General features: G+C 36.1%; 1 protein-coding gene across 12 annotated transcripts in view; it reads left to right on the top strand.

Moving 5' to 3' along the window:
• Window positions 1-18893, top strand: part of PPP1R9A (protein phosphatase 1 regulatory subunit 9A) — a 355775-nt gene that overhangs the window by 276790 nt on the left and 60092 nt on the right. For all 12 annotated transcript variants that reach the window (XR_013765931.1, XM_079152241.1, XM_079152237.1 and 9 more), the window contains one exon: window positions 17322-17477. Coding sequence is in view for 11 of the 12 variants with exons in the window: in XM_079152241.1 (XP_079008367.1) it covers window positions 17322-17477 (156 nt within the window). In the remaining variant the exon portion in view is untranslated. The remainder of the gene's footprint in view (window positions 1-17321; window positions 17478-18893) is intronic.

Genomic DNA, 18893 nt, shown 5'->3' with positions numbered 1-18893 from the left:
CAATAACAGGTTTCCATGGCTTGTGGATCTTTTGTACATACAGGGATGAGCATAGCTCCAGGTAGTTTAGGGAAAGCCAAGAAATTGAACTGAATTGAAACCCAACTCATTGTATAAAATACAAGAGTAAAGTCAGTGTCAAACCTAGTAAGATAGAGATTAAAGATAGGGAAACGACTAAAGGAATAATCTGCACTTAGTAGTTTCTGTGACCTTTTGTTTGCCATCACATTGTGAATGTCTTGAGAGACCAGGAATTTGGGAAAAAAAACCCTATCTCTGTCACACTATCTTGAAATCCTTGGCATGTAAAATCAGAAAAAAAAAAAAAAAATGAATATGCACATTTCATCCTTTGAAAACCTTGGAACTTTAAAATACCAACTTAGTGACCAGGTTGACATGACTTCCTTTTAGTCATAACTGAATAAACTCACCATAGAAACAGAATAGTGAAAATAGCCTAAATTATGTCAAGATCAATACTGCATAAGTGGCCTTCTTCTCCTTCCTAGTATATTAACTTGGAAATAGTCTTCGATCATAGAAATACATTTTCATGAGCAATAAAGACTGAATGGCAACTTGACCAAGGATTAATGTGTTAAAGCTGTCTTATCATGGGGATTTGTGAGGCTTGATAATGGCTCACTCATTTTAAACTGATATTGATGCTAGTAAGTATGGTAAAAACTCTAATTGAGTTCTGGAGTTCCAGGTGCTAAAGGGATTTAAAAGGAATTAGTAAAATAAAATTGATGTAGAGTGCACAGATCTTAAATGTGTAATTTGATATATTTTTCATTATATTTCCCAATTTAAAATCATATTTAATGAGAAATCATTTATATACAATAAAATACACCAATTTTAAGTATATTTAAGTTAACAGTTTGGTAAATAACCACTACCACAACCAAGATAAAGAATGTTTCTATTATCCCAAATAGTTACCTCATGTGACTTTGTAGTCTCTTTAAGCTTCAAGCAGCCATTCAATCTGTGTTCTGACACTATAGATTAATTTTGCCAATTCTGAAATGTCAGTTGAATGAAATTGTACTTTTTAATGTCTGCCTTCTTTTAATCATCCTACCTTATTTATTCTTAATTACTATGATGCTTCTCTAATTGATATTGCTTTGAGTTATGGTAGACAGAACTCAAGACCTACACAAAATGGGATGTCTAATTTGGAGCACCCCATCATAAAGCCAGAATGTCATGGGCTTTGTAATTCACTGTAGACAGAAATCTACCATCCAAGGGCTGCATGGAACGTCACCAGTATCAAATCCTAGTGCTAAGTGGGAGAGATGAAAAATTCACTCTGAGGAACCATTATCACAAGGAGCCTTGAATGTATTCTGTTTCAGGAGGAAAAATAAAAAGCATCTCCTTCCTTGGGGCATTCACATTTATTAATAGCTAAAGTTTCTAGAAATATGAGTTTATAATTTCAAAGTACAAAACTCACAGAAATAAAACACCATAAGTAACAAATAGCATAAGATAGAAAGAAGGGGGTAAGAAGGAAGGGAGAAGGAATAAGGGAGGGAGAAGGAAATAAAGGGAAAGAAGAAAGAAAAGAAAATTTCAAAATTATCGTACCATCCATTATATCAAACTGGAGTAAATATCTTCACTTACATATAACAGGTTCAGAGGACATAGAAATAAGACTAGTTCAGCTTTGATGTGGAATACAGTAAAACCTTGAGTGTATAAGATGTATGAGGTAATTAGGTTTAACCTTGGTACCAAAACCTGGCAATGATGAGAAAGATTATAGATCCTTTCCAGTCATAAACATAATGCAAAAAATCTTGAACAAACTTTTATCAAACAAAATCTAATGACATATAAAAAAGATGATGTCATGGCTAGATGTGGGTTTATCCATGAATGCAAGTATAGATTAACATTTGAAAATCCATCACTTCTTGTGTTTGACATTGTACCAGAAGGCAGAAGAAGATAGGAAAGAAGGAAAAAACTGTAACATTCTTGTATAATTTTATACTCATATATGATTGTTTTGAGAATGTTCATTTTTAAAACTATAAAACTACCTACAGTATTAGAAATAAGACATTAGTAATTTTCATGATCCACAATATAAAATATAAATCTTTTAATGTGTCAATAGGAAAAATAATTTATAACTTACCTTTTTTAAGGTATCAAGCATAAAAGATGGTCAAGACTTTTGTGAGGAAAAATAAACTTTTATTGAAGCATTTTGAAAAGCTTGTATGAAAGGACGTGAAATCTTGTTTATGAATTAGAAGATTCAGTAGCTTAATTGAGTTAGTGTTCTCTAAGTTGATTATATATTCAGTGCAATTCTAGTAAAAACAATTCCAAAAGATATTTAAATGGACTTTAGTAAGTTGTTGCTAAAATATATGAAACAACAATGCACCCAAAAAAACCCACAACATTTCTCATACCTTAAAAGAGAGATAATGATCATTAAACTGTTGTAATTTAGACCATAGGGCAAAGGAATGAACACATTGATCAAGTAATCCACAAACAACCCCTCACATAGGGAAATTTTATTTGTGACATAGATAACACTCAATATGTTTAAAGAAATGTTAGGCTCTTCAATTTAAAAAAAAAAATTTTTTGTGAAATTGAACCCCAGTCTCACTCTATGCCAAAATTCCATTCTAGGTGGATTGACTGTTCAAATACAAAAGGCCAGACTATGAAATTCAGAAGACAGTATTGAGTGTCTTTATGATCTCAGTACAAGAAATAGTTCCTTAAATGAGACACTTGTGGAAACAAAAACATAAAGGGAGGGATTGAGAGAATTGACCACATTAAAACTGAGAGCTTCCATTTATTTAAAATACCTCTAAGAAAGTGAAAAGGTACTTCAGAAGCTGGAAGGAAATGTCTGAAAAATAAGTAATAAGTAATTGAAAGAGAATTATATCAAGAGCATATTCATGAGCAAGTAGGAAAAGACTGTGTATGGGCCATGGGCGCAAACAGGCATGTCACAGAAGACACCTCAGTGGCAAATGATGCCCAACAATATTAGTGATCAATCAGGAAGTAGAAATTAAAAACCAAACGAAATACTATTTTATACCTACTGAATTGATTTAGATCAAGTGTTTTCAGTTCAGGAAGGTTGTAAGCTAAGGGAAAACTTCATTTTCTGCTCATAGGGAAATAAATTGGCCCAGCCTCTATGAAAAATTATTTGGCACTATCTAGTAAAGCTGATTCAAAGATTCTATTTCTTGGTAAACACCTCAGTGAAACTCTGATGTACATGAATCATAACACTCATGTATAAGGTTGTATTTGAATAGAAAAAAATTACACATTTCTGAATTTATCATCATGAGGATATGTTGTGTGTATAGTGGAATGATACAAGTTGTTTCAGCAGCACACAGTGACGTGCAATCTCAGGAGCATCCTGCTAAAAACAAAGGGCACAGAAGAATACATGCAGTGTGGTTCCATTACATAAAACCATGTACTGATACACTGTTATACTAACGTATAGTAAAAAACAAACAAGCAAACAAACAAAAATCCAAACTAAGAATGAAACAATTCAGCAGAATTTTCTCAGAAGGGTCAGTGAGTGAAATGAGTCAAAGAAGCTCAGATGGGGGACTGCAGTGGAGCAACACTCCTCTGTCCTGTGCTAAGCTGTTCATTGGTCGTGTTACAATCTTTATGCATTGTTTCTTTATTTTATAAATAGTCTTTGTGTCAACTCAGTACTTAATAAAATGTAGAATCTGCTCTGTACAGTAGTCTACATTTAGCAATCATTGCTCTGAAATGAATGACAGTCCTGAGAACTTTAAAAAATGGCTTAAAACTCTTTGAAATTCACCTCAGTGTGAGAATCTCATGGTACTTCTTTAAAAAAATTCAAATTTCTCCACCTAGCCTCAGACTTTCTGACTCAGTATATATATTGTAGGGGGCTTAAAGCTGTGGGTTTTGTTGGAAGAGGTTCAGTGCAATCAGAGCTGGAGTTATTCAATTTAAAGATGCCAAGAACACCAAGGTGAAAACTTGGAGTCTTGAATTTTCAGACCCTGGCAAGAAGGAATTGCTGTCACGAAGCAGAAGGTAGTCATGTGAGGGAAGGATAGTGTTCACCCTGGGAGAATAATATAATGCTGAGATTATATTTATTATTAATCTGTTTATTACGCATAAAAATACCATCGTGACATTTTTGTTGATTTCATTTTGTGTGTGTGCTTTAAATCCTGTGGCTAATTTCTGGTTCAGTTTGATGATCTACTGTCATTTTTGCAATCATATGAATTTATTTTTATACAAAGATACCATATGTTGCAAGATTTTATTAGTTGTATAATTATAGGATTATTAAAATAATTACATGTGCTGCTTTGGTAACTGTAGTTGTCCTCTTCTGCAGATTAAAAATTCAGGGAATACAAATCTCTTAGTCTCTTCCCACAGTTCTATTGGCATCAGAATAAGTACCTCATTGTTTCTTTGGCAAGTAAAATGAAACTCAAGGAAGACTGCCAGTTTGAAATTGCAGTGTGACATTTGAATTATAGAGGTCTACTTTGGTCTGTTGACTATTTAGTTCAGGATCTCAGTGGGAAAAAGAGGGATCACTTGTTCCCTCCTCATGTAGAGTTTATCTATTAGAAACTTAAAGACAATGGCATTTATCTCTTTGTTAATAGGTGACATTTATTAAAAGGAATAATATTTATTTTATAGTCACAAACAACTTTGCTGTTTTGTGGAAACAATAAATACATACGCTACACAATTTAAATTATTCAAAAGGCAACCTGTCAAAAGGGCCAATAGCCATAGCATGAAATAATTATATATAACTAAGGACACACAAAATAAAAGCATGAATTTTAGGTTTCTGGTTTCAATTTTTGTTTGCAAATTGTCTTTTTGTTGTTTTTGTTTGTTTTTCTGTAGTACAAGAAGCTGGGGCAATATAGGGTACATTCAAGAAACAGAAAGACAAGTTTACCTGTAGAACAGAGTTTATAGAAAGCAGTAATGGTTAGAAAGCTTTTGCAGAGGTAAATGAACAATATTGTTTAGACTTTCTTAAATAATCTGAATTTGCAGACATTTCTTCCATTAGATAATCATTGGGAAATAATTCTCTGCAGGTCCCTCATATTTCTGAGGCACTGACTGCCCTTTGTTCTTGGCTGTCTTTTCAAGTGTTTGTGTAGTACACTGGCTGGGAAGATAGAGTCTGTCCCTCCAGATCAAAAGATGGTCATGCTTTATGTATAAAAGACTCACTTTACCTGAGCTCTGAGTTTCTCCCCTGACCCATCATTAGACATTCCTATGCAGGACTCATCAGGCCCTCTTGTCATCACTCTTGGAAAATTGTGGCTTGAGGAACCAGCACAAAAATTATGGTGGTTTGTTTCAACTTGTGTGAAAACACGTCCTGGCTTCGAGGAAGGTCCTGATCCAGTTGTTCTGACAATATTTACAGAAACCCACACCTACACTGAGCATGAAGGAAGTAATTTCAGTCACTGTGGTTGGACACCTAGTGTTCTTAGACTCTGGCTGGTTCACTGGGGAGATAATAAGGCTGAGGCAGAGTGCTGGTTAAGGAGAAATAGCTACAGTTGGGCTGCCTGTTGACTCAGCCCTCTTGCATGCCTCTGTGTCTGTCATATCAACTTCAGATTCTTCCAGATAGTAAAAGGTCTCCAAGTTCTTTGCAGTGGGTCCTGCCTGTTCTACAGGAATGTTGGCTCTGTCAGGGCGATTTCTCTGAGATAGACAAACCCCTGTGGAAACCCGAGGTAAATATTTGGGCCCTCATTGCCAGTACAGATTGCATCTGTATTGCTGATGAAGGTAATGCACTAGAGAATGAAAAACTGTCAGCCTCATCACCCTGGAAAACTCTTCTATCCCTTATGTTAAAATCAGGCTTAAAGAGATGCTGTCATGATAACAAGGCAGCAAATGCCCCAGATTAAGATAGATTCCATAACAGAGTTCCTGCTGTGGAATTCAAGTTTAGGATTGCTGAGTCAAAGACTCCCAGAGCTAAATAGGTGGTGCCAATGATCATGGCCCACCTTATAATGTGCTTTAGATGCTTGTCAGTGTTGGAGTTAGGTTAAAACATGAGTAATCACTGCACTACTCAGAACTGAAAGCGAATGTGCATGTGACTGGCAGAGAGCTGCTGTCTGCCTCCACATCCCTGATGCCTCCTCTTCCCTCTACCATGACCTTAGTTGCTCTAAGATGAAGGATGACAAAGGGTGGGGCTGAGATCTCTTTGTCCTCCAGGGACAGCAGTTACTATGTAATCCCTTGGGGTATGCTAGAGAACTTTGTGGAGATTTGGCAGTTACTTCATGGTTCTATGGATACTGGCTCACAGCTCACCATCTCACCTGGTCCTATGGTGAGGACATGTCCAGATTCAATTTATATGATGTGGTTTACAGTGAGAAGGAATGTGAAAATGGCTTTGTGGAAGGGATCCTTGGACAAACACAATGTAATGCCGCTTCTATTACTAAACGTATAACGGAGCTTATGTGTTCTCTGCCTGTATTTCTTTGTCCCATTAGTGTCAGTGGTGTTTCTCACCTTCAGAGATTGCCACCCGTAGAGCAATGATAGTGGGGCATGTGGATCATTCTCCATGTTTTCCTTCCGGTAGTCGATCAGAATTCATGAAGAATTCCAAAAGGAGAGAGGGAACTCACAGCTTATTCAGTTAGTGGCTGCCAGAATACTCAGAATTTTCCAACACAATATTGCTTGCCCTATCAACCACCAGATACAACCTCTTTTAAAAAACAAAAACAAAAAGCAGTTACTAATCTACTAACTATTCTCCGATTGAAACTGAATGTCTGGAGCCCTTGGAGGCTTTACAGTTCTCTGTCCCAGCTTCTCAGTTTGAGATTGGTCAACTTGAACTCATAACCAAAAGCTTGGAAGAGCCCAGCACTTTGTCAAATAGAAATGACAGATTCAAGAAAACTGCTGTACTGGAGGTATTTGCTCAATGGAGGAAGACTTGCCTAGCATGTGCAGGTCCCTGGGTGCAATCCTCAAGACCAAAGAAAAGAGAAAAAAAATGAAGAAAACTGTGAGCTTTACCCAGCAGTGTCTCATATTTACATGAACAAGTGACTGTTTCTATTTGGGAGATTTTGTCTGCCATCTCTTTTTCTGAAGCAGAACCTGTGACTCAGTGGTGCCTTCAATTTATAGCATTTTTAAAAATGCCTGGACTTGGTTCACTGGTTCAACCAGATTGTCTGGTGCTATCTTCTGGGCTTTTTAACCTCTGCACCAGCTATTCAGACCCACAGATTGACATGGTCACTTGCTGCATGGGTCAATACTTAGAGCTCTGGCCAATAGTCCCTTTGATAATTCTTGTTATAGTTTTCATGGCTCTCAGACTATTGCCAATGACCTGTTTGGTCTCATTTGGAAAATTACAGACTGACAGATGAAAGTTTGAGGATTCAAACTATAGAAACAAATTATGGAAACTGATCAAATTCTTTGGGCCTACTCCCAGTTATACCTCATAAATATTTTTGTGTACTTACTCTTTTTTCCCCCACCATTGTGGTAATGGGGATTGAACCCAGGGCCTTGCTCACGTTAGCAAGTAAGTGCTCTATCACTGAGCTACAACTCCAGCCCAAGGAAAGACTTTTTAAAGAAATTCTTAAGAATCTCTTAAAGAATCTTTTAAAATGTTTTAAGCATTTTAAGAAACTCCACCATTCAATTATGTAGCCTTCACTGTAGTGATCCCTCTGAAATAAGGTTATCCATGACTACTTGGAGCAGCTTTCCTGAGAAATAACTAATAACAATGATCCTTATGATTGGAGTAATTTAACTCGATAAGGTAGTATGGAATTTGTTTCCATCTGAGCGGATGTGATCAGCTGCACCGCCTCAGTTCTAGAAGGCACTTGGCTCAGCCTCAACTTGCTGACCAAAATTGTTCCAGAAAACAGAACTGCTCTAGACCCCGTACTTCTTCCTTGTGTTCCAAAGCTAAGTCTGTGCGTCCACTAATATATCCTGCTAATACATACTATCTAAGTATAATAATACCTTGAGCCAAGTGGAAAGGTCAGTACAGAAGCTTATGGAGAAAGCCACTGGGTTTCTAAGTTAGACCCTGATGGTTTATGGGGTTTCTTTAGCCAGATGGTTCTAGGAGACTAGCAAATGTAGTTGATCCCAGTACTGAAAGTTGAACTAATTCTGCTACTTAAAGTCCTATTCATAGTACTCTTAATTATGTGCTGTGAGATAGTATTAATTGATTTAGCACTGGATGCCCTTGGTCACATTGATCAGTGTGTCCACAGGAGTGTCAAACTCATGAGAAAATTTACCACAAGCCATAAGCAGTGTAGATATGAGGGTGGAGAATGTTGAGAGACCGTTTCCCCTGCGTCTCGCCTCTGCATGTCTTATGAGCGAGGCATGGATAGCCTTTGCTTCAGTTTTTCTATCCAGTGATATTTGTATAATGAGTAGTTTTGGAAAATAGAGATAGTGTCCCTCTTCAGGGCAGTGAGAAACTTGCTTACTCCCCATTATATAAAGTTGGGGTTTCCTAAGTTCAGAATTCTTAATATTGTATTGTCATGCCCTCTGCTTTTAGACTTTGTTCTCCTATCAGTACCCTGGATTTGAATTATGTTTGGAAGCCGTTTCTTAATTTTAGATTTAAATTTTTAAAACTTCCAAAACTATTGAGTCTTGGTTCCTTTCTGTTTAATAGTATGCTCATTCTATCTATGTGTCTCACATTTTACTGTAAGCATCAAGAAAAAAATCAGGCAGCACCTTTAACACTTTAGAAATTCACTTAGTGAGATCAGCAGTTCGCCAGGAACATTTCTTGCTTTCTGATGTTGCTTAGCTTTCTACCACTACATAATAAGGACCTCCTCACCTTCCAGATTTCCACTAATGATCTGTTCATGGTGGTTTAGGCTTGCTCTCATACACTATTCACAATTCTTCTAGCCTTTGTTCACTGCCTGTTTCCAGAGTCACTTCTCTGGTTATGTGTGTGTGTGTGTGTGTGTGTGTGTGTGTGTGTGTGTGTGTGTGTGTATTTGTTATGACAGCATCCCCTTCTATTGCTGCATAACAAATTACCACCGAAACATAGTAACTTAAGAAATATTTATACTTTACATTATCTGTGAGTCAGTTTAACTGATGCCTCTGATTCAAAATCTCTCCCAAGGTTATAAATAAAGTTTCAGCCAGAGTTGCAGTCATCTGAATGTTCAATTGGGAGAAGATATGCTTCCAAGTTTGCTCATAGCTGTCGGCAAAACTCAGAAGATCCACTTCCCAGCTCCTTCATGTGACTGTTGGCAGGCCTCAGGTTCTTGCTGGCTGTTGGCCAGAAACCTCAGTTCCCTGTAATGTGTAACGTGGGCCTCTTCATCCTCACAATACGACAGTTTACTTTCCAACAGTGAGGGCTCACCAAGAGCAAGAGGACTGAAGAAATGCAAGGCCCCATCTTTGTGTACACTCATCTCAGAAGTACTTTTGTTGTATTCTGATTGTTATAAATGAGTTTTTAGGTCCAGCCTACACTCACAGCGAAGGAATTTACAAGAGCATGAACGTGCAGGAAGCAGGGATCATTGGGAGCCCTTGTAGCATTTACCCACCATTGCAGGAAATAGTGTCCCTGCTCTTGGAGTATACTCTCTAAAAGGAAAAACTAAAGAAAGCTATGAGATATTATAAAATGCTAATTTGTGAACTAACACAACTGCTAGAAAAAAGATTAAAGAAGGAAAATATGAGTTTGGATAGTTGGAAAGATATATTGGCAGGTCTGACCTCTAGAATTTTAGGAAGAATACTTTGTCGGTAGTGTTACCACTGACCTGAGTTGCTAAGAGCCTGAAGGCAGGAAACAGAGGGTCATATGCATAATCTAGAAATGGATTTTAGCTGTTGCTTTACTTGGAAGCTAGATAGTAAGAGTGGAGTGAAAATCCAGATACATTCTGAGAACAAAAGTTTGACAAGAAATTTTGAATGACATGATAAATGGAACTGAAATTAATTTAATGTATATGAAAATCTATACATCATATTATTTTATGTATTTATTTGAAATCCTTCAATATACTATGAGATTAGTATCATTTATACTATTTTATAGAAGCACAGACCATAAAAATTACAAACTAAGTGGCATGTCCCCTATAATGCCTCTGCAATATTCTTTTGTGTTTTGGGGATCTAGTCTCTTCAGGCCCAAAGCCTATACTCCTGTTTGTTGCATTACTTTATGGCATTGTCTTCGAGAAATAAGGGGTGGTGAAAATAATCATAGTTCTCAAGCCACATAGTTATTTAGCATGTTCTAAGCATTGTGATGAACTCTTTGAATGTATCATTATTGTAAAGACTCAGCCTCATGCAGAAAGTGCTATTATTTCCATTTTATAGGTGAGCAAACAGCATTCAAAGTGGCCAAACATTACAGAATTAGGGCACAATGAAGTCATTGACAAAAAGTGTAAAAAAGAGATTCCTTCTTAGAGAAGGGGATGCTTTTGCTGAAAGCCATCTGTATGGCTGGTGCAGACTGAGGAATTTTAAACCTTCACATCTTAGTTTGTGATCTTTCTGCTCCAGAGAAAAAAACAGCTCTCTCCTATTCTCTCTCAGAACTGAGTCTGAAAATATATATAACCAGTTTCATGTTCAGTAAACAAATTTGCACAAAAACTGCACAATTAAGGCTATTTTTATGATTAGCACCATTTGGTTTCCCTGAATTTACCAGAGCAAACATTGCTGCAGCAAAAATTACTGCTAATGGTTGAACCTAACAACAAGAGAAAATCCCCCAAAGGGTCATTTAGGTCCCAGCTGCAGCTGTGCTTCACTATATTTCATACTGAAAGGCTGAGATTAACAAGAAAATCAGGCTCTGTTGTGCTGTGCAGATGTGGCTGCAACTGTCTTAATTTATTCAGTAAACATTTGTTTAGTGCCCACTACATGCCAAACAGTGCCCTAGCCATGCCAGAATTGCAGGGATACATCGTACCTGGTGGGCTCAAGGAGCTCTTAGATGAAAGAAATTGATGGGAAAAAAAGATATAAACACTCCCAAGTGTTATTGGTGATGTAAGGCATACAGTGGGATAAAGGAGCAGATTCAGAAAGTCTTAAAGGTAGCAATTTGGGATTTTCTGATAAAGAGAGATATGCACCTTGAACCACTCTGGTGGGTGGAAACTGGCAATGAGGAGCATGGATGCATGGAGGTTGGGGGCAGGGGGTTGGTAGAAGTTAGTGTCTGCTGAAGAACTGGGAATATAAGAGGAGTAGCTCTAATGAAAGGTACATTTTACTTCAGAATGACCGATTTGCTTTAAAAAAGATGTATGCATCAAGATCTATAGAATTATGAGACCAAAGTTTAGCAAACTTCTAGTTACAAGGTACAGATTGGAGAAGGTCTAATGTGTTACCATTGCAGCAACAACAACAATGAATTGTTTTGAGACTACCATGTGCCAAGTCTTGTGCTGAGTACTTTACAAGCACTGTCTAATTTGATTTCATGGCAACTTTGTTAAGTAACTACTGTTTTCTTACTCTATGGATGAAGAAATCAAAGCTTCAGTCTAGAATGTCTAGACTAGAATGTCAGTTCCAATGTCTCAGAGATGGAATTTGAACTTAAATCTAAGTGACCACAAAACCAAGGTTCTTTCATTCACCCCCACTTCTCTAACTCACTAATGTGATACTTTCTGCTGTGTCTGTAAAGCCTAGACCAATATCTCCAGCTATTGTGTTTTACCCATTTCTGCTCCCACCTGTCAAAAGTTTTGTTTTTACCAAGAGGTGACACAAATACTTGTGTCAGCACAATAATTATTGTAATAATGCTATTTAGTAAAATATTAAGTGCTCTGATGTAATGTGAATGTAAAGAAAGTTGTTTTATCTCTGAACACTAGATATGTTTCTAAAAAAAAATAGCTAAACAAAATTAGGTTTGGGGAAGAAATGTGAAAGATAAGGGCACACCTTAAAAATCTAGAGGAATTTAACTCCCAGTTTTTCTTGCTAGAATCATTTTCATCCATTTTAAAGATACTGCAATAATTTTTATAGATCATACATTATGGTTGTAGTTTTTATAAGAGAATGTGTGAAACATCAGTCAGCAAACACTCATAAGCCAAGAATAAAACATGGCCCTGGAATTAAAAGATGGGCAAATGAATGAATAGTTCTGTGATTTAAGATAAGTGTAAATGTGTTTATGTTTATGTTTGGTTTTCAGAGTCCTCTCTTCATTTTGCAATTAACTCACCTATTACTGCTTCCCATCCTTTCAAAGGGGACTTCTATGCACTTGCCCAGGATCACAATAGAATAGAAGAGGGCAGTAAACACAGGTGCAAGTCTTCAAAATGAATGGAATGATAATGTTCAAAGTTGTGAAAGGTGACTCTCAGCATAACAGCATTATGCACCAGGCTTTTGGGTTGAGGATATATGAAAGGGATATATTCTTGATGTTTTTCTGCAAAGCTTTAGTTTCTATCAACTGGAAGCAGCATAACATAGAATAAAGAATACAGACTTTGGAATGTATTAGATATAGCTTCAACACCTTGACTAATTGTCCTTGGTAAAGTCTCTTAAGTCTCAGTCACCTCAAATTAAGATAGTACATTAATACCCATATCAAGTAGTTGTTAGGGACTACACAATGTTGGGCACAGTATATTATGAAAGGTCTCTTCTTCATTTTTCCCCTTTGTATGGGACTATTCAAATGTAAAAGATGTTAATCAAGAAAGTAGATAGCACGTGAAACATTTGCTACCTATATTTTTGACCTAAGAACTATCCTTGCCACATTTGAAGTAGATTTGCAGGTTGAGACAAATAATATCAAGAGTCTCTGGTATTTGAAAGTTTTGTTTTGTTTTTTATTGGTACATTATAGTTGTACATAGTAGTTGGGTTCATTTTGACATAATTATTTGTTCATGGAATTTAATTTACTCCATTTCAGTCCCTAGTGCCCCTCCTCCCTCCTCTCCTTCTTCCCTATATTTCCCTTCTACTCTGCTGCTCTACCTTCCACTCATTTAAATATTTTAAGTTGGTACTTTATAGATACACATAAAGGTAGAATTCACTGTAGTATATTTATGTGTGCACATGGAGTAATTTTGTCAAATCTATTCTGCATTTCTTTCCCTTTCCTCTCCCTTCTCCTACTCTGCTGATATTACTTCTGCCTTTGAAAAACTTCTAATTTGACCAAAAATAGAAGCAGTTTGCTGTCAATGGAAATATTTTGTTGTAACAATATTTTTGTACAGCATTGTCCATCTTCCTCCACGATGACAGACTTAGTCCAATATAATTTTGAGGTTTACTAACTTACCATTCCATGCCATGAAAATAATTTTCATTTTCAATAAATAGAATCAGAAGAACTAATTATTCTTAGTCCACTAAATGTAACCCTTTTGTGTTCAGATGTTTATGAGGGTCTATAATAAGTGCATTCTTTATTCTGAAGTCTATTCAGGGTGGGAATGGTAATACAAAGGTTTTTAATTTTTTATTTATTTTTAAATTTTTTTATTCATTTCTCTGGTTGTACATGAAGTAGAATCACACCGTTTGTGAATAATGAAACTTTGGTACATATACACAATAGAATATAAAGTTTTTGAACAGTCTGTCTATAGCATATAATAAGTACAAAGTAGGCTCAAGTAGTAAAAGATATATTTTGCCCTTAGGATGCTTATAAAGGCTAGTTGAAAAGGAAAAAAATATTAGTAAATGGAAAGATGAAATGAATGATAAGAATTTTGGTACAGTTGCATGTAATTTGGAACTTGGAGGGAGAAGTAACTGACAAAGTCAAAAACAGAGCAGCAAGAATTTTTGATAAGTTTAAATTTTCAAGATAACATTGAGACATTATATATGACAAAGCCAAAACTGTACTTAGATGTAAGAATTGCCTATGTTGTATATACCCTAATCCTGTGTTTAAAAAAAAAAAAAATGTGACAGGACATTACTTCTTTAACAAATGACTCTTCGTTTTCTTGATACACTGAAAACTTCCTTGGGAAGTTCTAGATAGTACCAAGGAAATGCAGTTGGATTTATTTATTTTTTTAAATATTTGTTGTGATCTTGTTATGTGTCAGGCCACATCCTAGGAACATATTTATATTAATTCACTCACACATAGTGAACAAATATTCATTTTCAGGCTGGCAAAAGTAAATCAAATAGTTTTTTTCAACTTATGTTTAGAATGTACCATACTGTTATGGTTTATATGAACTTTGAATTTTAACTTAAAATTTTAACAAGTCATTCATCACATTGATTATACAGAACTAAATATTATATATGGGTTTAAGCTTTAAAACTAGAGACTTAATTTTGCTGCTAGTAGTGATGATAGGGTTAAAAAAATTTCACATTTTTATACCTCCACAAGAAAACTTTAAGCAAATTATCCCGAGATTGTGTACTTACTAGTCTTGCTACATTTCCATTAGTAAACATCACTGGTATTTTCAAAGTACCTGTTGTTCTAAAAATATGTAAGTAGGAAATAGATTAATTTACAGAATACCATAAGAACCATACCATATCTAAAATTAAAGCCCTTTTAAGATTTGTAAAATGTAATTGTACTGACAAACAGAAGCCCTTTGGAACCAACCAGTCCCCTTCTTCAGCTACCTTACCCTGCCAAGTGCCAGAGACCCTTGAAATGGTATTTGCAGTTTAGACATTTTTCAGACTAGTTTCTACTGAGCAGCTGTATAACTTCAAAATGATTGGAACACCTGATCCCAAACTTTATTTCCCCCCCTCAGTCAAAGCATCTCTGATTTTATTTGAGGGTATGAAGCAGGGAGGTGGGGAGTTCTGTAACCAGTTTGGAAAAATGACTGCTCAACATGAAAGATACTGAGCTTACTTCTCTACACAAATGCCTCCAAAGTAAAGATCTTCATGATAATAGCCTCTGTGAGGAAGTAGAAACCGAGGGATACTGAGGCAACGTGGTTTATTGTGGTCTGTGGCCCCCAAATTCCTTTGTAGGAATTGTGTCTGCTTCTAGCTTCACAACTTGGAGAAATATGGAGAACCTGGAGAGAAGTTAGAGGACAGCTACGAAGACAGTTACAGAGATTCTGACCTGTTGAGGAAACTAAAAAATTCACTTAAAAAAAAAAAAAAAGAAGATGTCTGAGGCAATTAAATAGTGCTTTTCCAGACACTGAGAATCATTACACTGAGGTTAATAATCAGATTTCCTTCATGTGCAGACATAGTTTAAAAAGGGGATGTGTACAGAAGGGGAAGAAAAAACATTTTAATAAATAATGGCTGACCACTTCCCGATTTGAGGGCATTATTATACACTCTCAGGAAGCCTAATGAACAAAGAGATTCACATGGAGACACATTACAGTCAAATTGCTGAAAGTCAAGGGAATTTTGAAAGCAACAAAATACAAGTTACTCTCATTACAAAGCCTCCACCTAAAGATTAACAACTGATTGCTCTTCAGAAATAATAGATGCCAAAGGGCAGTAGGATGACAAAGTCCTGAAAGAAAAAGATACCAAGAATGAAAAAACGTCTTTCAAGAATGAAGAAACTATAAATAAAGCTGAGGGAGTTCATCACCAGTAGTCCTACTGTACAAGAAATGCTAAAGGGAGTTAGTTCTTCAGTCTGAGATGCAAAGACAGTAGGCAGTGAATTGAAGCCATGAGAAAAAATAAAGACCTCTGGTAAAGGCAACTGCATAGGTAAATATAAAATCCAGTATCATTATATTTTTGCTTTGGTTTGTAACTTCACTCTTTTTCCTGTATAATTTAATAGGCAAATGTGCAAAATAATGATTCTAAGTCTGTGTAAATGGGAATACAATATACAAAGGTACAATCTGTGACAATGACTGTATAAAAGGGGAAGGAAAGGGGGGAAAGGGGAGTATGCAGGTTTAGCAGAAAGAATGAAATGTGGAACAAAAAGAAAAAGCAGCAAATGCTGAGCCCTGTTAATCAAAGGAATACATCATTCAGTGTACTGTTTATGAAGGTTTTTTTGAAGGCAGTATGAATTCCTATCTGTGTTTTATATATTAAACTACTACCTGAAGGACAGGGCTGAATTAAATGAACTTTGTCTTTTTAACCCTGTGAATCAATGATTTATTTTTAAATTTTATCATAGGATAAAGATTTCAAGCACTTATTTTGAATTATAACCTCATAGCCTGATGCTGCTAGGAGAGGAGCTACTTTCAATAATGTTAAGGAAGTTTGTAGAAAAGAGGAACATTTATTCCAGGGGTCATGTACTCAGATATCTACAGGGACCCACAGATGTTATAAAGGAGTGAAGCTAACAGCAGAATGATGTGGAGTTGGGAAGTTCTGGTGTATTAAAAAGTGAATGACTGCCTACGAGGGCAGTGGCTGCAATCTTTGCCAGTTGTTATCTTGTCACAGGGTGTCTAAATTGACAGATCTTTGGTTTTCTCAAAAAAGCTGAAAATCTGGAATTTTATATGAAAAAATTTTTTTCATATTGATAAAATAATTTTGTTAAAGTACTATGGAAGTAGAACTGTATACATGTATACTCTGTGAGTTAGAACTTCAGTTTATACTTTAGTTCATTAGTTAACCACCACAGCAATTAACAAACAAAACAGAACTGATTCAATTCTAAAGGTTAGAAGAGTTAATTTACTAAATCTTTGCAAGGTTTAATTAAGGTCCCTTCAAACTGTATGAATCTTCGATCTCTGTTTCTTTCCTATATAGGGTAACTTGTTCCCAATATTGGGTGACTTATTCACACAGAAGTTGGGCATTTAAAGAAATTACTTATCTCCCTTAGCTATGTAATTTTATTTAGTAAAATCATCAAATACTCAGATCAAAAAAATAAGACTTGTTGCTATACTACAGATGCTACTACTCTATTAAATTTTTAGAAATGAACATTTATGTGGCACAGACTTGTTCCTTTGGATCTTTGAACTAACATTTGTGTATAACATTGGCTGCATGAGGCATGCTCAATTTAAAAACTGACTTACACACTTTTACCATTTGGTGACATCTTTTATGTCTCTTATAAAATGTTTTCTAATAAACCATCTCCACCTGGGTTAAGGACAGCTGGATTTCTGAAATCCCCTTCCTTTCAGACAGGAGAATATGCCACAGATGAAGAAGAGGATGAGGTAGGGCCGGTTCTTCCTGGTGGTGACATGGCCATTGAAGTCTTTGAGCTACCTGAGAATGAGGACATGTTTTCCCCATCAGACCTGGACACAAGCAAGCTCAGTCACAAGTTCAAAGAGGTAAGCCACTGATCTGCAGAATATTTATATATGTCCATTTCATTAGTAAGTGTATGTTTTTGATCAAATAAGTATTAAGAATGATCAATTTTCAAATGAAAACTTTTAAATAGATTTTCTTGGGTCTCAAATTTTGGAGTAAAATTTAAGATTTCATTTCATTATCACTGATTTAAATGCTTCATATATGTCATAGTGGCAATTTGCAACAAACATATAGAGCCCATAATTTCAAACTTAGAGTGTGCAAAATTCATAATAAATTCTAGAGTTTTTTTTTTTTTTTTTTTTTTTTTTTTTCCCCCAAGTGATGAGCTTTCCTCTAAGGCAGTGCTTCTAAAAAGGCTCCTTTTTCTTTCTTTTCCTAAAACAGAGTCCTAATAAGAATCAGATGGCATACCCAAAGGGTTTAATTGAAGAGTTTAATGAACAGACTCTGAACAGAGTTGATAGAACTAACGAGGAATGGTGACACGCACAGGGACTGGCAACAGCAGGAAGCTGTCACCATGTTTTGGCTTAATGGGTAAAGAGAAGGAAAGAGAGTCCCATTTTGAAAGAGGGCCATTGAACACCTGCAGCTTTTTAAGATGCAGCCACTACTAAATACTGCTTTCCCGGGCAAGGGTGATATCTGCCCATTTCCCAGTGCTGTTCTCTTCCTGGTGGGGAGCACCTCCACACCTCCACAAACTCCAGCAGTGGGAGCCTGGATAATACAAAGTGTGCAGAGGTCAACTTCTGAGGAAAGGAACTGTTAGAGAAGGGCCAGGAAAAGATCCTGAATGAGCAAATAGGTAGTAACCACATAAACTCTTCTTTTAAATTAACTACTCAGAACCCCAGCATGTAAAACAGCAATTGATCTTTCATTGTTTTGGGGAAGCATCCTCCATTGTTGAAAACGAAGGTATCATTATTTATCACCTCCTCATTTCTTTCTTGTTTGTTTTTTCTTGTAATGATGAGGACTGAACTCAAGGCCACATGCATGCTAGCAAATGCTTTACCACTGAACCACATTCCCAGCCCACCTCCTCATTTCTTACAAAGACCTTCTGTGTTAACTAATATCTTAAAGTCAAAGAGGAATGTAGGAAAAGAAAAGTTCTGTTGGTAGTGGCTAGATGAAGAATTACTATCTAGATATCTGTTTTTTCTGTAGCTCTGATTTGGTCTAAGAATATAAGTTATCTAATAGAGTATGTAGAATATGTGTTCTGTAAGAAATCTTTCTTGAATGTTTAAACTATCAGTCCAACTTTGACAAGTATTGGAGGCAGTGAGATCAAGGTAGTGTGCCCTGACAAAAAGCCTTTATAATAGGGCTCTTTCAAAATGGATGAATATGACCCTTATTCTCTAGTAGATAATGGAGCTGGAAGAATGTTTCACATTCTTATATAGGAGCTACAG

The sequence above is a fragment of the Sciurus vulgaris genome, assembly GCF_902686455.1.
Source record: "Sciurus vulgaris genome assembly, chromosome: 8".
Taxonomy (NCBI): domain Eukaryota; kingdom Metazoa; phylum Chordata; class Mammalia; order Rodentia; family Sciuridae; genus Sciurus; species Sciurus vulgaris.
The sequence above is the reverse complement of the archived record's forward strand: the minus strand, read 5'-3'. Positions and strand labels throughout refer to the sequence as shown.